The 20118-nt window shown below is 40.3% G+C and overlaps 1 protein-coding gene across 2 annotated transcripts in view; it reads left to right on the plus strand.

Annotated features, from left to right (window-relative positions):
• MARCHF8 (membrane associated ring-CH-type finger 8) overlaps positions 1–20118 on the plus strand; it is an 85703-nt gene that overhangs the window by 17464 nt on the left and 48121 nt on the right. For both annotated transcript variants that reach the window (XM_051619657.1, XM_051619658.1), the window contains exon 2: positions 3231–3409. In XM_051619657.1, coding sequence (XP_051475617.1) covers positions 3314–3409 — 96 coding nt within the window. In that variant the 5' untranslated portion in view covers positions 3231–3313. The remainder of the gene's footprint in view (positions 1–3230; positions 3410–20118) is intronic.

Here is a 20118-nt window from a genome sequence, read left to right on the forward strand (position 1 = left end):
GGGGAACAGTTGAGCTTCAGGGTGTCCTGTGTCCTGGCATTCCCATGTGCCCCAAGCAGGTTTGCAGGAAACCTCCCTGGACAAGAGCGGTAGTCTGTATTTATGGCTTATTGGTTGTTGTAAAGAAATCTCTAAGGGGTTTCGCTATGAAAACAGGCATACTTTTGACTATAGTTTGTTAGATGCCCAATCTCCTAAGAGAGGTTTTCTTTTAAGTATTTTACTCCAGTGAATATGTGAACTGCTATGGGGACAGGAGGAGAATAGGATCCCTCCTCCTTCACTAGCAGATGACCTCCCAGCCTATGGAACCTGCCTGGTGCACATACTGTGTCCCTCCCTATCCTGCCATCCCATGATTACTTCAGCTTATCAGGCAAAAAGGAGCTGTAAAGTTCTTTCTCTGTGAACAGAACAGCATCTACAACAGTGGTCATGGGACTTCCCCTGCATGTGTGGTTATTAAACCACATAAGGGAGGAGGAAGCAGAGCCTGGTGGAGGTACTGTAGTAATGAGGAACCCTCATGCTGTGTGAGGCAAAGCCTGAATATATGACTGAAAGAAGAAAGGAGTACCCAGGAGCAGTCCCCTTGCCTTAGCATTTCTTCCCTGGGGGCCTTTTTTGGCAGTCCTGCAGTTTTATGTGCCTGAAGCCTGCATTCCTCTTCACAGGTGCCCAGTGCCTCTCCCCTCGATCAAGGAGCCCATGGTGTTAATTTAGCTGTGGAAAAGATCCTATGGAGCTTGTCATAATGTGCTTTCTGTTGAGTGGCATTGCTTTTCTGGCATCCTCACTGTTTGTACTTGGTACTGCAGATGGTCCATTGGTTCATGTAACTTTATCCTTTAATTAGCACTGTGGAGTTAATGTGCTTCAAGTTGATACAGACAGGCTTTGAGTGTATGTGTTGTTAGGGTCCTTCCAGTCTGGGGATGCTACAGTGTGGCATCTGGGCTAAGTTTAGAGCTTTTTCTAAGCCACTCTTGAACAAAGGCAGGCTTTATTAGAACGTCTGCCAGGCTTCTTTACCAGAAGAGGGCTGTTTCACATAATCTTTGAATATCTAATTGGATTATACCTGCTGCTTGAGCTCTTTCAAAGAATTCTAATACATTCTGTCCTCAAAGTACCTTCCGAAAAACTGGTTTAACTTGTTTGTCATCATCAGAGGAGTTTACCTCTGTTTTCTAATAATTTTCTTTGTTCTCTTTATGGTAACAGCATGTCATTGCCTGCAAATCCAGAACCCTTTTTGAGTGGGATGCAGAGCAGGGTCAGTCTCCTTCCCCTTGTCTGATGTGTCTCTGGCAGTAGCACAGAGCATATTACCTGGCATATTTTTACTGGAGTTTAACATTCTCTGGGTTTCATTTCCTTATTCTCTTGGGAAAATGCCTTCCCTCCCTTCTTTGTCCACTGTAGTTTGATATACCTGTCTCAGCCCACATTTCTCTCTCCTCTGGCTTGGCTCCTTAGAGGATGCAGCTAAACAGGTGTGTGGAGGACTGAGGTTCTGTGTTTCCTCTCTATGCTGAAATTTAGTAGTGCTTTTAAGTCCCATGTGTCCCCCTGTCCTCCAATAAAGAAGTGTCCTTGTTGTTACTAGTTCATATGTATAGATGGGTTTTGTTTTTAAAATCACTGATGCCTAGAAGTTATGGAGGCATTCCCTTCAAAGCTCTCATGCATGCTTTATGATGTACCATCTTGGCATCTGTTGAAGTAATATGAATCCTGAGCATGTGTCAGTAAGGCCTCTGAGTTTGGCTGAACACTCTAATGGGCAAGTAGTATCATCTAGCAAATGGAGTGTGAGATTGGGAAGTAGCAGGTGTTGCTTGCATTTTTGGTTTTGCTCATGACTCGCTCTCTGACCTTTGATAACTCTTTCCCCCTCAGTGCAAAGGGGATAACGAATTATCATTCCCTGTATAAATTGCCTTGGGATATGTAATTATTTTTATTTGCCGTTTAATCAAAAGCAGTCAAAATATTTGATCCTGTTTTCATTTTACACAACTGCAGTACTTCTGTGGAGTCTAATGGAAATAGAACCAGTCTGGCACCTCTTGTGGAATCAAAAACCTAGGAATCTTGGCCTATCTTTAAAACTTCCAATTAATTAAATATTCAATTAAAAATGTGTGCAATGTAATTTTAGGGTATGCACTAAGTGCTAGGCTATACTGCTTGCAAATTGCTAAGCAACGTAATATATAGGGCATCTATCCTCTGTTTTCTGCTTTTATAGACTTAAAAACAAAACAAAAGTTGATATGTTATGGAAACAGAAGAACAGTGTGCCATCCAGTTGCCCTATTTAGTGTAGTCCCTGCTGTGTTAATTCCCCTCTAATCCTTTCTTTAAACACAATTGATTGTCTCATTTGCAGCAGGTTATATTCCAAATAAACACTCCATGTGATCCTACATGTTTCAAAAAGCTTTTTATTTAACGTAACTTTGCTAATCTAATAAAATATATGGCTAATTATGCCTGCCTTTCAGATTAGTGTTGCCAGTTTTGGCTAATTTACATCTATCACTATCTTTCCTATGTGTAATGCCTCCCTGTTGTGTTAGTAAAAGAAGGATAAAGTGTGTATAGTTCAGTGGATTCCTGATTCCTAGCAAGGGATTTTGTTTGTATTATTCTCTAATAGCCTTAAGAAAGGAACAGCCCACGTGATGCATCTTCCTACTGCCAGCTGGTACATGTTTATATGAATGACAGGAGCCAAATGCAGGCCACTGACTGTTTTTAACCAAAGCTACAGCATTCACCCTGATTTAGGATGATGCCTGAGGCAGTTTGATCCAGTCTGGTAGGGCTGGCAGTTTAGGAAGCTACCTACATGAGATTTGTTCCCTGTACCTCTGGGTAGCAGGCTCCTGTTGCTCATTTTGGAGTGCTATTCTTTCTCCTCCTCTGTATCTACACAGACTTGAGTGTGACCCCTGCCCTCTGGCTCTGCTCTCGGACCCCTTTCAGAACTGGTTGATAAATTATTAATTTATTTGCATATGTTGGTGATCTGACCTGTCTAGTTCTGGCTCTTTAAAACTCCTGTGTCTACTCTCATCCAGCCAGTGCACCAAATTCTCTCCTGTTCAGAATCCAGAGAGAGAGTAAGAGGTGCATCTTGGTCCAACTAATGGTTTAACTTTAGTTCAGAAACAGTTGCATTTCAAGCTACTTTAACATCATCTAATATTTTTAATTTTTAGGTGCAAGGCCTGACAATGGCACCGAATGAGCACTGCCTTCAAGCCTCCTTCCTGTAAATGATAGGACCAAACAAAGCGGTGTGATGAACATGCCACTGCATCAAATCTCTGTCATTCCAGCTCAGGATGTTACCTCTTCTAGAGTCTCCAGGAGCAAGACCAAAGAAAAAGAGGAACAGGTACTTCCAGATATGCTTGATATTCACAGTATGTTATCTAAGTATAAAATGATAGGGGTAATCAAATTAGACCTGATTCTCTTCCAAAGTCCCAACTTCTTGCATGACTGCTAGTTCTAGTGAATTTGAATGTTGCCAAATTATCTCTTTAATCTTGTATTTACTGTCTTAAAGCAGCTGGCAGCAAAATTCTAGAGATTGTTGTTGAGTAACTTGTTTAAAACCTCCTTTTTTGCATGCAAATTCAAGGCAGATGGGGATTTTGGATGATGGCTGTAGTACCATTGTCACAGAAGCTGTTACAGATGTATTTTACCTTTGTTGTAGAAAAATAGTCTGGGATGTGAACCCCTATATGCAACAATGAAACCTGTTTTTCTTTGCTCTTGGCAGCATCTAGTAGCCATGTTGTGGTTTGTATTGACTGGAATATCACAGGGAAGGAAATATAGGCCTGTATTTATACTTAGTGTGCAGTTTTCTGGAGATATTATTTGTATTCTTAACTTGGGAGCATGTGTGTGAATAGAATAATTTTGAGGTCTTGTTGCAGTGCTGATGAGAACCGGAATGCAAAAATATCTGAAGTGTTTAATTATAAGTCTAATAGAATATAGCTAATGGGCTACTTAACGATTTTTAATAGCATACTATGCCTAGTCTTCACATGTCAAACTTATTTATTCCTGGACTGTGTCTTGATCCAGCCCAAAGACCTAAACGTGCATCATGCTTTAGTGTACACTGTACTGCATTGGATTTTTGCATTATCTCTTAGTTTCACAGAAACCTCTTTGTGGTTGTTTTTTTTTAGCTTTACTCTAACAAAAAATCAGGTCAAGAGAACATCCACATTATGGTACAGCTGCTTGGATTGTTTTGTGGACTGCTCAGCGCTGGTTAATTCTGAGGAGAATCTAGGGTGATACTGATTACAGACAGGGCATAGCTTAAGTATAAGGGACTAGAAAAACACTGTCGTGTTACAGGAAGGGATTAAGTAAGACTGACTTTGGGATAAAACCAGTTGTTTCTGATGTGTTAGGATCATCTGCCCTCACTACCCTTCTCACCTGTCGGTTGTCCAGCTTGCACCTACCAAAGTCACCAGTGAGTCGTTATAAATAAATTGTCCCATTGTTGTATTTTGGAGTCTTTTCCTTAGTAACATTAAAATAGATTCTAACCTTTCAGATTCTTAAACCAGTAATTAATTAGGCTGGCATGGGACTGCTTTGGGTTGCCAGCACTAGGCATGAAGTTATCTTCACAGATGAGGTGCTCTAAAACCATAAAGCATCTTGACTCAGGAGTCTGCTGAAATCTCACCTCCCACCTGTTGCACACAGTCACTGACTGGGCAGCTCTCTAGGTAAGAGAGCCCTGCTCTTACTTCCCTTTGGTCCCCTGCCACGTAGAAACTATATGGTCTGAGAGTGAGTGAAACAGTCCCTCTGCCAAATGCAGGGCAGTGTTGTGAATTAACTATCCTCCCCTGAATATAGCAAGTTGTGGTAACTGACCATGCAACAGGCCCAGGAGTGGGAGTCTGAACTCTCCTACTAAACCTGCTCCTCATTTCTGACACAGCGACTTCAGTGTTAATAAATCTCCTATGTTTCCTGCATCATAACTAGTTGAAATGTTGATTATTGTTTCCTTTGCCAGGCTGCTGTTGTACTTTCATGCCTTGGGACATTTGAAACTGAAGAGAATATTTATTTAAATATGTGCTATGTTGCAGAGGAAATAATGGGGACTTGGAGTGTGCAAGCAATAGGTTAGGCTCACCTTGGAACACTTCATGTTTTCCAAGTCTTGTGCTTCCTGTCTCCATCAGCATACTCATTCATCCCCGAAGAGTCCTGTATTCTGCTAAAACCACCTCTGAAACAGCTTGAGCACTGGGTCAACTGCCTGCCATCCTTGATGCACAGCTGTACTGACACTGGCTGCTCTTGAGCACATAAGCACCTTTAGTGTTGGTTCCAACAAATGAGCTGGAGGGCAGTCACCATGTTAATGTGCTGACTTTGGCCAATCCAGTTAAGTTTTCCTATTGTATCAGTTAGGACATTCAAGGCTACTTGGTAGTCAGAGTCCCTGGCAACTCTTTGGTGAAATCTGGACCTGCTTACCATCACTGTGAGTTTTGCTTATATTTAAACTATACAGTAAAGGGGAGATAAGGTGCAAGAGAAAAGAAATTTTAGATTGTTGCTGTTATATTTCTAATCACTTCAAAATACCTGTTTTCTGTTTGAGATAGAAATCACTGCAAGATAAAGAAGAGCATGCAGAGTGAGCATGATACTATGTCAAGCAAATCTGCTGAGCAGTTGTAAGTTATTTTTGTGCTTTAGGTAATACCTGCTGTACAACAGGAGGACACAGGGTAACACTGCAAAAGAAGGCTTTTGCACTTCAGTTTTGTAACTTCAGTACAAAGTCAGTCTAACTTCCATTCTTTCATATTTTAGTTGTGTAACTTCCCATTATGCAACACAGCTTGCACTTACTTCTTTGTGTTGTGGGTGGCCTAGACACAGTGCTCTGCAAAAAGTACAATAGTTTTTCAGGAGCAAGTGCAGTATTTTTTTGTGCAGTTTGATTCAAGTGCCATGATTTTCTCACCTTATCTTTAATATGTCATAGAAATGCTCCTTACCTTTTCTGTGTAGGATCAACAGATAAACAAATGTGTACACTATGATCTTAAAATCTTCTGAGTTGTACAAAACCACTTGCCAATCTGAACAAAACCAAACAAACCCCTAACCACAACCAAAACCAATATTATGAGTTCAAAGAAAAATATGTAGGTTAACTTTGTTCTTATGTTCTTAGACCAAATGTGTTGCCAGGTGTGTGCTTTGTAGAATGAGCAGACTCATGTACATATCTCCCCTGTTTCTTACTAAGTTCCGGCTAAATCCAAGATGAATAGAAGCAGAGTGTCAGCTAGCAGATGAAATATTGTCTCACTTTTGTTCTTACCGTTTTAAACTAGACCTTTGGTTTATCTGTACCTGCATCATAAGTAGTCCTTCAGAGGAAGGACTCAAGAAGCACAGCAGCGGAAAATGAAGTGCCAATGTGCCAAAAGAGAGAACTTTGCCAGTTTGTGAAAAATTAGTGTTTCCCCAGAAACAAGATTCTTTATATCCTCTTTGGCTCTTTTTTCTGATTATGGATGTAGTTAATTATTCACTTTTGTAGTAGAGGTGTGGAGGAAAAACTCCCCAGCTGAACAGTCAGATCTCTTACTATTTCTTCTCTTTCATGCTTCTGGTAAAGATGTAGCTCTCCTGTTTCAGGTTAAGGCTTGATTGATTTTAGTAGTAGTTTTCCTTGCTACAAGAGCAAGTTTTCTGGGCTAATGATTTGTAACTAACAGTGAAGAACACCAAGAAGTCCTTACCACCTTTATAATTACAATCCAGTTTCTCAGACTGGGTGATCTATAGTCCTTCAACAGGCCTTATGGCAGATTAACATGTAGATTCAATACCTGTGGAAATCTGGGGCAAAAATCCTACTGAATTTGAAGAGCTAGTAAAAGGCAAAGCTCCTGCCTACTGTTTCTGTTTTAAGTCCTCAGCAAAATGTACAAATAGTAGAGTCTGGCAGATTTTTATTCAGGTTAGTGCCATCTTCAAGTTTTAAAATAGTTGAAATCTGGTTAATAGCAGTCTTTTCATGAAACTTCGTCTATTTCTCCAGTAAAAACAGGGAAGGTCATAAAAGGATTATTACTCTTGCATTTAACTGAGATGAACTGTTAGCTTTAAGGACTATTTATAACCATCATTAACTTCCTACTTATCCTTTACTAGGGATAGCTTCATACTTACCTGATTTAAGGGATATTCACTCTGTTTGTGAGATGCTACAACACAACCCCCTACCCCACCCTGCCTCTCTTTGGTGGGTAACATGGTGGCAGTGATGCTTCCTAACATAGCCAAAAGCTAACAGCCCACAGGATTTGGACAGGAAATGAGGAACCAACGCTGACATGTGGTAAAGGTGTTGCTCTGGTTTTGTTTTGTTACGACACTGCCTATATGAGGGCTTTGTGCTTTGCTTGCTGAAGTGGATTGATATGTACCTCCAGTTTGTAGTAAACCTTTCTGCAGTTCATTAATCTCCCTGAGCAATAGCTTTTACACTGCACTTCTAAAAATGTGTGAGTAACTTCCCAACCATGGTCTGCTGTGCTATGCAGATCTCATAAGCGGATCAGGGATGCTCAGGATCAGTGTTTGTATGAGAGATCATGATGTGTTGGTGCAAGTCATTTTGGGTTTGCAGTACCCTTTCTTCCCAATGGCATGGACCTGGGCAGCAATATTGAATTGACATAAAAAATCATGTACCTTTATTGCAGAAGCAGATGAATGTTCTAGTCAAATTTAAACTTGCTAATTCCACTTGATCAACTTAAACTCCCTTCTGTCTTCTGTTCTAGAGGAACTATCACGTCTTCCAAATGCTGTGTAGTATTACTGGTTGCTGTGTGCTCAGCAGAGATGCTGTGATCATCTCAAAACATCTCCAGGTGTTTCTCAAACCTGTAATCTTGGAGATACTATGACTAACTAATTTGTTTGGATTAAATTAAGGTGAGATAAGTACAATGTGCTGCATCTTGCTAAATTTCTTCCACCTTCTTAATGATCTCATGCATCCTATAGCAGGAAAGACACTATGACCTATTGATTCTTACTGGAAAAGCAGGACTTACTTGAAGGAGAAGAAGAAATAAAGCAATAGATGCATTTTCAAGAATTTTTAGTCATAGATCAGTGGCGCAATACAAAGGTGCATGCTTTACCTTCTTGAGTCCAGCATGACGCTTTGAGAGCTATTATATTTTTTTAAGGTATAGAAGCACTCTGTGACCTTTTCCACTCACTTTTTGGACTTTGAGCTGTGAATGTGAGCACAGACTGGCTGAACTTGATCCAGATATTCAGGCATTTTTAAGACTGTGTGTTTGGTTTTGCTTGCCCATTGAACCAAATTACTCATTAAGCAGCCAAGTTGCAAATTCCTTGAGGATTTTTATTCTGAGATTTGTGTGCTTATATGTATCTATGTTGTATATTAGCAATGGGCCTGGCATTTTTCCTTTGTTAAATTTGCATTGTATAGAAACTGGTTAACTATGGAAGAATTTTTGGCTGAGTGTCCTTTAACTCTTCCATGGGAAACAGATTGTGTCTCCTTCACTACTGCTCATAGGCTTAGCCTCAAAGTGGGAATTGCAAAGTCTTTCCTGGTCAGTGTACGCTTTGTCTTTTACTTTGTGTGGTTTTCAATGGGTCATAAAGCATTTCTCAGAAAAAAACGTTAGGGCTGCACTTCACACTTTTTAAAATGTAGTGATTGAACAATTTTCTGACAAAGCAGAAAACCTGTGACAGAAGCTCTCTGAAGAGCTGCAGTGAAAATGCTTTCATTTCAGCAGTCTGGGAGCAGGTAGAAATATTTCCCAGACTTCGTCATTTGCAAATATGTTGGAAAACTGAGATGGCTGTAACATCCTTCAGAATTGTATCCCTGCAGCAATGCCATTGTGCTGAGAATGTGGTATTTCCATTGCTGATTTCTATGCTAAAGCATGCATTTTAGTACCTGTCTGTGTAAGAGCGGGTGCCTGAATGTACTCCCAGTCCCATTACCTTTAGCAGGCAAACAGTCCAGTGAGGAGCATGAAGTTAACAGGAAAATTGCTTGAGAAGCTGCTTCAGACCAAGTGCTTCTCTTTTTTCCTTAGATGCATTTTTACACATTTGAACACCACCCTGCTCATGATGTCTCCTTTTGGTTATCAGGAGAGTTACTCTTGTGCATATCAAGACAACTTCACTGTTACTTGCGTCAGACCCTTCCTAGGCACAGCACTTTGCAGCTGCTGTTGGGTGCCCCTGGGAACGTGCTCTCATGGGCCTTTACCTGTTTCTTTACTTCTATAAATGTCTTGGTGTCTGGCAGTGGTGTGAGTGCCTGAGGTGCTCCTTCTGCCCTTGCCTGTCTTTCCTTTCCTCATGGGCAGTTGCCACCATTCCTGCCTATCTCTAGCTTCAGGGCTTTCTTCTCTCCCCCATGTTGCTGGCAAGAGCACTGCTAACCTCCCTCCCCTTCTGTGTGGTACTTGGAAAAGTGGCAAGAAGCACACAGAATGCAGCCAGGCCTGGATTATACCAGTGGTCTGGAATGTCTTTCCTGTTAGGTTGTGTTTGACAAGCCCCTTGGATGCCTGCACTTTCCTTCGTCCTGTAGAATCATACCATCCGGGAAAGAGGGCGAGACTGTCTGGCCTGGTAGAGAGCTTCAGGTGTATGGATGAAAGCTGAGCAGCTGGAAGCATTTCTCACTATATCCTTTGAGATGACTGCTTGGCCCAAGTCCCACTCTGCTGCTGGTTCAACTGAGCTGCCCCAGGGTTTTGCTGCAGATCGTGGTGGGCACAGGGTGCACGGTGAGCAGAGAAGGCTTCCTCCAGCAGGTATGCATTTCTTGATCTTGGTTGTGGTGAATGTGCAAAGTGCTGTGACCTTCATGAATCTGTTCTGCTCTTTTTGTGCTTGATTGCAGGATGGGAAGCTGGTCCTCTCAAGCACCGCTCTTGGACGCTAAAGCATGCTGCTTCCCAGCAAACCCCTGTGAAGGGGAAAGAGAGGAGCCAGAAAGCAGGAGGGAGGGGATGGGAGGGAGTTGCTCCTGCTTGAGCAGTCCTAACAAAAAGAAGTCAGATCACGCTGTTTGATTCTGCATTGTGTTTGTCTTGGAGTGTGTACAGCATGTGTGTGTGAGCAAAGGAGCAGATGGCTTCTGAGTGGAGATGAATTATGAAAGGCAAACTGCGGGAAGTGGTTTCTGAAAGGGATTTGAAGGAGGAGAAAACCATATATCTTAAAAATTCAGTAAACATGGTAAAAACTAACAACAGTTGGTACCACAGCAGAATTTTATTTTATGTAGTGATGATTCAGAGATGAAACGTTGGTTTTGCTGCGTGCTTGTAATGAGACTCATTTATATACAACGTCAGGTTTGATTTTGCTTATTGCTGAACTCCTTGCTTTTGTGGCTCAGGACCAGAAACAGAGTTAATAATTATGATCTGTAGCTGTTGTATTAACCTGAATTTTTAAACCACCTCTCTGATATTAACACAATCTCGTGTCTAGCTTTCACAAGCAGTTAATTTGAACAAGCTGAGAGTCATTCTTTGAAAACCACAATTTTCTGAAAGAAGTGGTGGTGCTGTTTAATTATATGGCAGGTATGTTTTGGTAGTGGTGCTTTGCAGGTCTGTTGAAGTTTCTTGAGTATGTTAATGTGCAACACCTTTCTACAAAGGGAGCTCCGGGTCTGAACTCATTATTTTAGAGTTTATATTTTTTCTTCCCTGGCAAAACCATACTTGCTTATTTGGGTTCTAACAAGAAATGTGTGTCAGCCATGATCCCACAGTGAGTTGTATGTGTCTATAAGTATCTCTGTCGGTGCAGGGTGCCACTGAAATCATCACAGCTCCACAAAGACGAGTCAAGGCCCTGATTGTATTTTGCAGTGATTTCCATCATCCAGTGGCTATACTGTTTCTTTAAAGTCATGCTGTCAGGTTCCTGCAGACTTGCTACAAGCCAGAGCAGGCTTTTATTACTGAGCAAGCCCAAATGTGTATTCCATGAGGTAGGTGACTGAAAATCAGAATTTCATTTTCTAGGAGTCAAGAACTGCATTTTGGCATCTTCAAAGACAAAGGGAAGAATGGGATCACCTATTTGTGGAGGTTTATGTCTGTTTACAAGCCAGTTCTCTCTTCCTGTAAATAAGCACTACTTTGATGTTGATGCAAATGAGTGAAAGTGGCCTGTTTGCAATTTTTCCATATAGTTGAATGTAAGCTACATCTGATTCCTTGGCAACAGGTGGCTGTGTGGGTCAGGGAGAGGATTGTCCTTATGCCTGCACCATTTTCCTTTACCCTTGTGCTAAGTGAATGCTGTGTGTCTCCACTATGTTCTTGCAGGGTGCAGCATCTATGATGTTCTTGGAGGCAAGAGTCTAGGACCGTGTCACTGAATGCTTTGCAAACACATTATGCATCTGTCATCATCACTTGCATCTGCAAGTGTTTGTGTTTAGCACAAATATTCATATATTCACATTGTGTAAGTGTGGAAATGGTTTTTGGTATAGTTTTAACATTAGAATTTTTATCAGTAATAAGTCTGTATCTTATGCTTAGATTTTTCAGGGACTTTATAGTAAAGAAATAGGATGTACATCTGAATTTTTTGTGTAGCCTGTTTGAGTCCATATCAAAGCTGGATTTGGAGACAGATTTCCAATGTGCCTTACTGCCTTGAAGGATAATTGCACTTCCTACTCTTAAGTGCTTATACCTTGGGCAATCACTACTCTAGATCTCACAGACATAGAAGTATTTATGACTATTTATGTCTAAAATGTCAATAAGATATTTTTCTAACTCCTGAGTCAAATTCACTCTCTGTGTTAATTGAAACTAGTATATGTTCCTGTAGTTAAGTATATTGTACTTAGTATCTCAGTGAACCTGTGGGATTTTTTGGGGAATTTTTGGCTCCATTATTATTTTTAAGGTACACTCCAAACTGGTTTACATGTTTCTATTGAGCTGTCAAAATGGGCATTTAAAGCTTGCCCATCTTACACTGCAAATCTCTGTGGAGGCAGGGATTATCCTTGTAAAGGTTTTCTGAGCCACTGTATTATCCTTTCTTTTGTACTTTGTCACTAGGAAAACAAGAAAAAGTTAGAAGGGCATACCATGCTGTTCCTTCTTGTTTTCATATTACTTCATGACAACTTTTCAGCCAGTAGCAAGACTCCTTTCAGAGGTGGCTATCAAGTTTGAGCTAATGTGAAGCGTCTTCTGTGCTAGAGTTGTGCTTCTGAAGTGCGTGGGATGTTAACCTCTTTTGAAAGGAGAAAAAGATACTTGCTAGAAACAAGAGGTAGATCTCTACATTACCTTCTAGCATTTGAGGAGTGGTTGTATACAGTGGAAAGTTGTAGTTCCATAAACCAGTAGTGGCTCTTCAGGGCAGATACATGCAGTCTGTAAGTCCTCTGAAGCCATACAGGGATAAATGTCACAGAAGATAAGTTGTGTCCTGCTACCTCTGCAGTGTTGATGCCAGACTTTATCATACAGCCCATGAAAGTGACTAGTGTACAATACTCTTTTTTTTTTTCTTCTTTAATTTTCTTTTATCTTTCAATACTGTATTTTAAATCCTACAATCACATGTTTAGCACACTATGGATTGGCATAAAATTCTTAAAATAAGTATGAGATTATCCTTTTCCTAGAATATAGGGGGAAGCCTAAAAAAGACTGTTTAAAGTTGTGGGGGCTGTTTCTGGCTTTTTAGAATGCCAAATAACAAATTGTTTGTTTTTTTTTCCTTTGAAGTGGCCAAAGAACAACCTCGTAACTCATATTGCTAGCTTTTCCTGAATGGAAAGTTTCAGAACAGGAAATGTTTTACTCAGCTCTGACTGGATACAAAAACCCCACATCAGCTGTAAAGATTTATTTTTTCTGGCAGTCATCTGCCTGCATATATCTAATAACTATTCCCAAGCAGTAGATGCCAGAGGAGGTGGTTTCTGGATTGTTCAGTTTGAAACATCACCATATGTTTCCCTCAGCAAGTGGCTTATGTGGTATTTTTTGGCATCAGTTTTTGTGCATAACAACAGTGAAAACATCAGATTGATCCCAAAGAGTTGTTTGTTAGTATTGGCTTTAGATATGTTTACTGTAATGCAGATGGCTGAAAGCACGTTATTAGGGTAAAGATTGCAAGGCAGGCTCATATGCAACCAATTTCTCTGAGCTGGTTAATGTAACAGCAGATAAACAGCTTTGTTCTGCGTGAAATGCTGCAGTGTGACTTCCCCTTTGGCTGCTGGCAAGCATTATGTACTCCAGAGACACTGGAGTTACTGCAACATCCACAGGCAGAAATATTAAAGTTACCCCTAAACTGGATGTGTCTGTTTTCAGACACCAAGGTTGGGACATTTGGGAAAAGGGAAGCACAGCTACTGTGTACCTGCAAGCTTTAAACCATAGCTATGTTAAAATAAGCACTTAAAAGGGAAGCACTAGGGTACTTAATAGGAACATTTGCAAATTAGGGCCACTGGGTACTGCTAGTGTTAATTTGTGCTTAAATTAAGATGCCCTGCCCTCCTGCAGCTGGGAACAGAATTGAACTGGTTTTCTTCTGTGATTAATACAAAAAACCTTGACTTTTTTGGCTTACATTGCTTCAAATCACCAAGTAAAAAATCTATCATCATACAATGATGAAGTTAATGTGGAAGAGGTAAAGGCATGTTGGAAGGTATGTTGGAGTACAAATTAAATTAAAAAAAAAACACCAACAAAACAGCTATTTTTAATGTAATTTTTAACATGCAAAGCAGAACATAGCTATCTAAAATAAAAATATAGTAATGTATTTCTAGGCACTGGTAATAAAGGGCTGACTGTCTGAGCTCCTCACTGAAGTCGGCAGCATAAAAGCAGCACCTCCCACCCCCAAACTTTCCCATCAGTCTGGTTGCTTTGTGTTGATGACTCTTTTGAAGTTTGTGACATTGAAGACCAGCAGGAATGGCTGCATCTGACTTGTAGTGACCTGTGTTACAGGGGTAACTAGTTGCAATGTATATTGAACTCATAATTCATAGTATTTGCAAGAGGCACGTCAGCCTCCAGTCTTGACATGAAGATGAAGGGTAAATCTTCTGTTTTATTGGGTTAGATAACTAGGTAATCTTACATGGTTTCCACATCAACCACCATCACAATTTCCAGAAACCACACCCAATTTTTATTTTTTAATCCTGAGTTTTTCTGGCTTCAGCTCCCAGCTGCTGTTGAGTCTCAGTTAACTGAAACAGTCTCTTAAATTGTGCTTTTGTGTTACAAACAAGTTAGGTCATCCCCTTTTTAGATAAACTTACTGATAAAATTCTTGAATCTTTCCTAGTAGGATGTTTTCATCACCCTTTAAAATGAGGGGAATGAGGGATGGAAGGAGATTCTTTTCAGCCTCCTCTCCTATTTTCAAGGAAAGATTAGGACACTGGATGTGTGCAAATGTCTTAATAACGAGGCAAGCTGTGCTGCTTTTCCTTTTAGGGTTTTGGTGTTGTTCCAGTTCGTTGTCCTCCCTCAGTTCTCCAGCACCTGCCTTGGTGGTGCTGGATGTCAGAGGGAAAACTCTGCTTGCTGTAGTGCAGGGGTGGATGACATTGATGGTGTCCTCAAAGCCCAGTCAGGTTCTCATCTCCAGTTGTCACTTCACTACAACTTCCTAAATGGTTTACTGTATTCCTGCTTTATATGCTGAAGCCTCTGTCACTTGCAGTTACAGCCTGTGTCACTTTGATTTAGTGAAAATAAAAAGTGCTTTGAATACAGAGTTCTTTTTTTCTCCAGATCAATTTCAAATTATCAGTATCTGTGAATGGCTGGAAGCCTCATCATTTTTAGCACCCTGCTAAGCCTTGTTTCGCTTGTAAATGCAACTAGCAGCAACTTCCCTGTGGTTTTCTTTTAAATTAATTTCCAGATGATTATTGAAAATATTGACTAATGCCTGGCTTAGCACTGATCTTATGGAACCAGCAGGAAGATCTTAATTTGATTCTCTGTTGACCAGGTCAACATCAGATCTGTCAGGAGTCAGGTCTTCATCATTTAACATGCTTTCTATCCATATAATTTGTTCCATTTTTACATGGAAACATTTGTGAAAAGAAATAAAAGGGAATGCGCTCCAGCATATCAGACAAAATAAAGGTGGGAGTTTGAGTGATCTAAAACAGACTACTAGGGCAATGTTAATAGAAGACAATAGGTTGGCAAAAAGAAACCCCAACAACCAGATGGGGTAAGTATGTCTGCAGCAAGACAGTGCTTTGTCCCAGTCACATCCTGAGCTCAGCTGGTGTGAAAGATGTTTCTTCCACAAGGGTTAGCAGGGAGAATTTCAGGAGTGGTTAATGTGCCTGGGTATTAGGGCCTTCATTTACACTGTTTGTTCTGTGTGTTTTGAAGCCTGAATAAATAATGCAGTTTTGAAAGATGCTTTATAATGGTTACTAGAAAGAACTGACTGAAGTATAGGAGCTTGCAGTTTCCATGGGTAACTGAGCCTTTCCCATGAATGTAGCCAGGGAGAAAGAGAGACAACCTGAATGGCTGAGCTGTGTTGTCTCCTTCAGAGCTTCTGTTCCTGCTGTATTGTGTCAGTGTTGTGCTGTTTTGTTCTATTTTTACTCCTTATCATCTACAAACCTCCGTTTCCTTATGAATGTAGATACAGCAGAGAGCACTGTTGTTGTTCCTAGGTTTAAGAGTATTCTGAACTCCCCCTAGTCCACCTAATCTCATGTTGAGTAAGACAGGTGGCAGCTGCTTATCTCCTGAAAACAGCCAGTTTTAGCCTCTGCTCAGCCCCACTGCTCTGACTCTGAACTGCCAGGAATCCTCCTGCTGCCCCCACAAGAGATGGGGAATATGTATTGAATGTAGTAGATGTCCTCTTCAGATCAAAATACCTGCTTTCAGGAGTTCGGATATCTGGATCTAAATGTTTTAATAACTTGTCTGGTTAAAACCCACCTGTAAAGCAGCCAGCAGGTAATCATTATGAGAGCGCTGCAGTTCTTTAAAGACTTCCCTTTAACCTTTCCTTATATTTGGTGCTGCCACTACTCATTCAAACCAGCTACTTTAAAAGTGCTGTCCAACAAAACCCATATATCTTTTCTCTGCTCCTCTGAAATGCATTCTCATGATTTATCCTCTTCCAGCAGATGTCCACCCTGGTCTCCCTGCCTATACATCTACCACCAGCAATTCAGCTGCAGACTCTGGTGCCCCCACGCCATCTGTCCCCGAGGATGATGTGGGGGTAACCACCTGGAACACAAGAAGTAGATCATTGAAGTCCTTCTTTAAGACTGACTTCTGTCTGGCTACTTGTAGTAAACCTAGTCAAGACACACACAAGTCTCAGTAGATGATAGGGTGAAAGGAGGCAGATGAGATCGACCCATTTTAATGATCCCTGCTGGTTTTCAGTTCAGTCATTAAGACAGAAATAATTGTGAAGTTTGGTTTACAATCAGAATTCTTTGAAGTGTTTACTGCAGAGCCTTGACCCCCATGCCTGTTGCATCCTTTCTGGTGAATTCTTCTAGTGCAATATTTAGGTGGGTTTTAGCTGTTGTGAGTTTTGAATCTGATATGGAATTTTTGGAGGAACTTCTGAGGAAACTCTTGCAGTTCTTCTTCATAACAAAGTTCTAGTTTTTACTTTTTTTCTTAGATTTCTCAAGTGTTTGAGAATGTATTAACTAGTTCCTGCATGTGCAGTTTTGTTGGGGAGAAGTTGTGTGCAATCCACTATTCTGAACTCAGCTGTATTTTCTGAGGCCAAAAAGCAGAACAAAGATGCAAAACTGTAGATGTGAAGGGAAGTAAAACCATATAGGAAGCTCAATATGCTCTGTAGTTGCTTGGCCTTTTCATGTTCAATCACCCAATTTTCTGTAGTCTGAAGTGCTTTTTGTGGATTTTGTTGGGGTTTTTTTGCTATTTTCTGCGATCAATCTTTTAACTCTTTAAAAAAAAATAATTCTTAAGGTTGTATTATACCTTACTTGCATTTTGCAGGTGCATTAGTGACACCCACAGTACTAGGGTGAGCACCATCATATTGTTCTGTAGTATTGTGAATTTACTGTTTCAGTGACAAGTAGTTGAATTAGGCACAGGCAGCAGCCAAAAGTGAACTCCTACCCAGAGATATTGCTGTCTTTCTGCCTATGCCATGGAAGCACAGGATCTTACATGTTATTTGTTAACACCTGGTACAGAGTTTAGATGCTGGTCTTAATTTCATAAAAAATAGATTAAAAAAAATAGATGTGTACTTTTTCCCCACTGTGAAATTCACATAGGTTCAGAAAAACATCTGCTGGATCAAAGTCTGTTAGCTCCTTCAGTGTGTTCCTGAAGGCTGAAACTCAGGAAACACTGCTTGGTATTTAACATCTCCTTATCCCATCTGTCCCCCATTATGCTTGTGCTATCCAAATTGGTTCTTCCTCCCATCCGCTTTCCTTTGGAGTTAGACTTGGGAAATGTCCATCCAGCTGTTCCCAGGCAGTACCAACTGAGATGGTAGCAAATGAGGTGCCTGGGCACTCAGAAACTTGCTAGAGGATATAAAGCGCTAAAAACATGAGAGAAGTTGTCCCTGGATCTTGACTGTCCTTTTCTGACCTGTGGCCAGGGAACACCATAAGTGTTCATCTCACTGTGGGTGTATCTGCTGCTTGAGATGCACTGCAGAGAAATGGGCTGCTTTGCTATTGTTATTTCACTGATCAGGGGATAATGAATCTTTTTGTACTGCAGGTTTCAGTTCAGAATAGTTGGTTGTTTTTTTTTCACCCAGACATCAAAGAAGTTCTGATTGGCAGCTCGGAAATTTGCGTAAGATCTGAAAGGAGGATTTATAGGAAACGAGCAGATGGTGTACTGGAGAATTTCCCCAGGAGGTTGCAATTATTTAAAAATGCCAAAAACTAAATAGACTGTACAAAATTTGACTGTAAAATTAACTGGCCAGCCGGTAGCTAAATACTTAACCAAAATGATTCAGCTTTGCCCCTAGCATAAGTATGTAATGAAGTGATGTGTCTGTGAGCTGATGCTGCACACGTTATTTCGAGTTTCACCTAGTAAGTGTGCATGAATGAAAGATGATTTTGCTATGCACAGTTCTTGCTGTAGTGATGCTTTTCTTGCTGTGGCGAGGTCTCTTCTGCATCTTTTCCTTTCATAGTGGCAACGTGATTGTTCAGGCATGCAGGAGAACACTACAAAATGCACTTAATTTTAAATTAAATATAAAACTGTTCAGCAGAACCCTTTTAATTTTTAAACAGCTTCTTTTAGCCTCATAAACATAATAATTAACATATTGGCTAAATTCCAATATTTTATTAAATAATCAAATATTTACTATTTGAGGAAAAAAACAAATTGCTTTTTTTTTTTGGAAATGCAGTGCTCAAGAGAGTGTTAAGCCTAAGCAGTCAAATATCATGTCACTTTAAAAAAAAAAAAAATCTGTGAACTCATGTCACTTTGGAGTTTACCACATGGCTTTAGACTTTTAGTATCCATGCTTCCAGTGTTTGGGTTTGTTGGGGTTTTTTTCTGAGCTGTGATACAGAGAAATTGGGGGTTTCTTTATTGGTGAGTGTTCTTAAATAGACAGTGAAATTCTTAGTGCAAATCCCATAATTTCAGATAGGAAGGTTTTAAGAAAAACAAACTTTGTGTAGTAAGATTGTCGCAAGCCGGTACCACAAAGATGCATGAAAGGATGGATGCAGAAACCAGTTGTGTTCATTATTCTTTTAAAAAGTCAGGAAAACACTTTTTTATTTAAATTCCTATAAAGCAACCTTTTTAGAAGGCAGCTAAGCTTTAATTCTCTTATATTCTAAATGGAATACCCAATGGAGTAAAGTGCCTGAAATAATAACCAGCATTTACTCTTATGCTCATCTATTTTTGTTCTGGTTTGCTTCTCCCAGAAACTTACTCATACACCTGGTGTCATGGGATAAGTCCTGTGGGCCATGTGCAGGTATATTTCTGCTGCGAGTCCACTGGCATAACTGATACAGAACATAAATAAACCAGATTTATCTTCCAGCTTGCTGTATTTGCATAATTCCTTGTAACAGTAGTAATGCACCTATTGAATTTAGAAACCAACCTTCATAACCTCTGACCTAACCTTCTGAAGTTCTAAGGGGAAGGAAGCAGGTAAATATCCAAAAGGCTGTGTGAAAATCTTAGCTGAGCCTAGGTACATGTACTCCCCTTTATACAAAGCCTTATAAATGTGTGTTTATGGCAGATTTTCCCCTCCAGCAATTCATTTCCATTAGACTCCAAGTTAGAGCCTCTGGAAAACATAAATCCCAGAATTTGAATCTAGCTTCCAGGCATAAAAAGAACCCCACACCTGAAAAGTTAATTCATGACAGTGCAGTTGCCCGGGTTAAGCTAGGACAGAAATTTTGTTTGCAAAGTGCTTGTTTACACTAGTCTGGTATAAGACAAAACCAGCCACCACTCTGAGGGTGAGCAAGAGTCTGCAAGGCTGGCATGGACAGGGAAGAGTATTCTGTTGTTTAATCAAAGCACATTTGGTATGAAACTACTGAAAGATGAGTTTGAACTCTGCCACTGACGGAGATCATCTTGCAGCTTATTATTTACTATTTGCTGGGCTTTCTGAAAGTAAGTCAGTTTTATAGAAATGAAGGTGGCATACCTTGTTTCAAAACTATTGTGTTGCACTCTAAATGATTGATTTCAGATGTTTAATCTGCTACCATTTCTTTCTAGTGTAGAATCTGAGTGTCATATGATTGTTTCCTCTAAAAGGTGCCCATTTGGCTTCCTTTTCAGAAGCAGATCTCTCTATAAAGTAGTCCTACTGCATGTGTCATCTTCAGCCCCATTGCTTACCTTGTAGTTCGTGATGGTGTACAAGGCTGGATTTATGCAGAGCCCCTGCCTTCTCACTTTG

Source organism: Apus apus, chromosome 4, assembly GCF_020740795.1.
Source record: "Apus apus isolate bApuApu2 chromosome 4, bApuApu2.pri.cur, whole genome shotgun sequence".
In the NCBI taxonomy this organism is placed as follows: Eukaryota; Metazoa; Chordata; class Aves; order Apodiformes; family Apodidae; genus Apus; species Apus apus.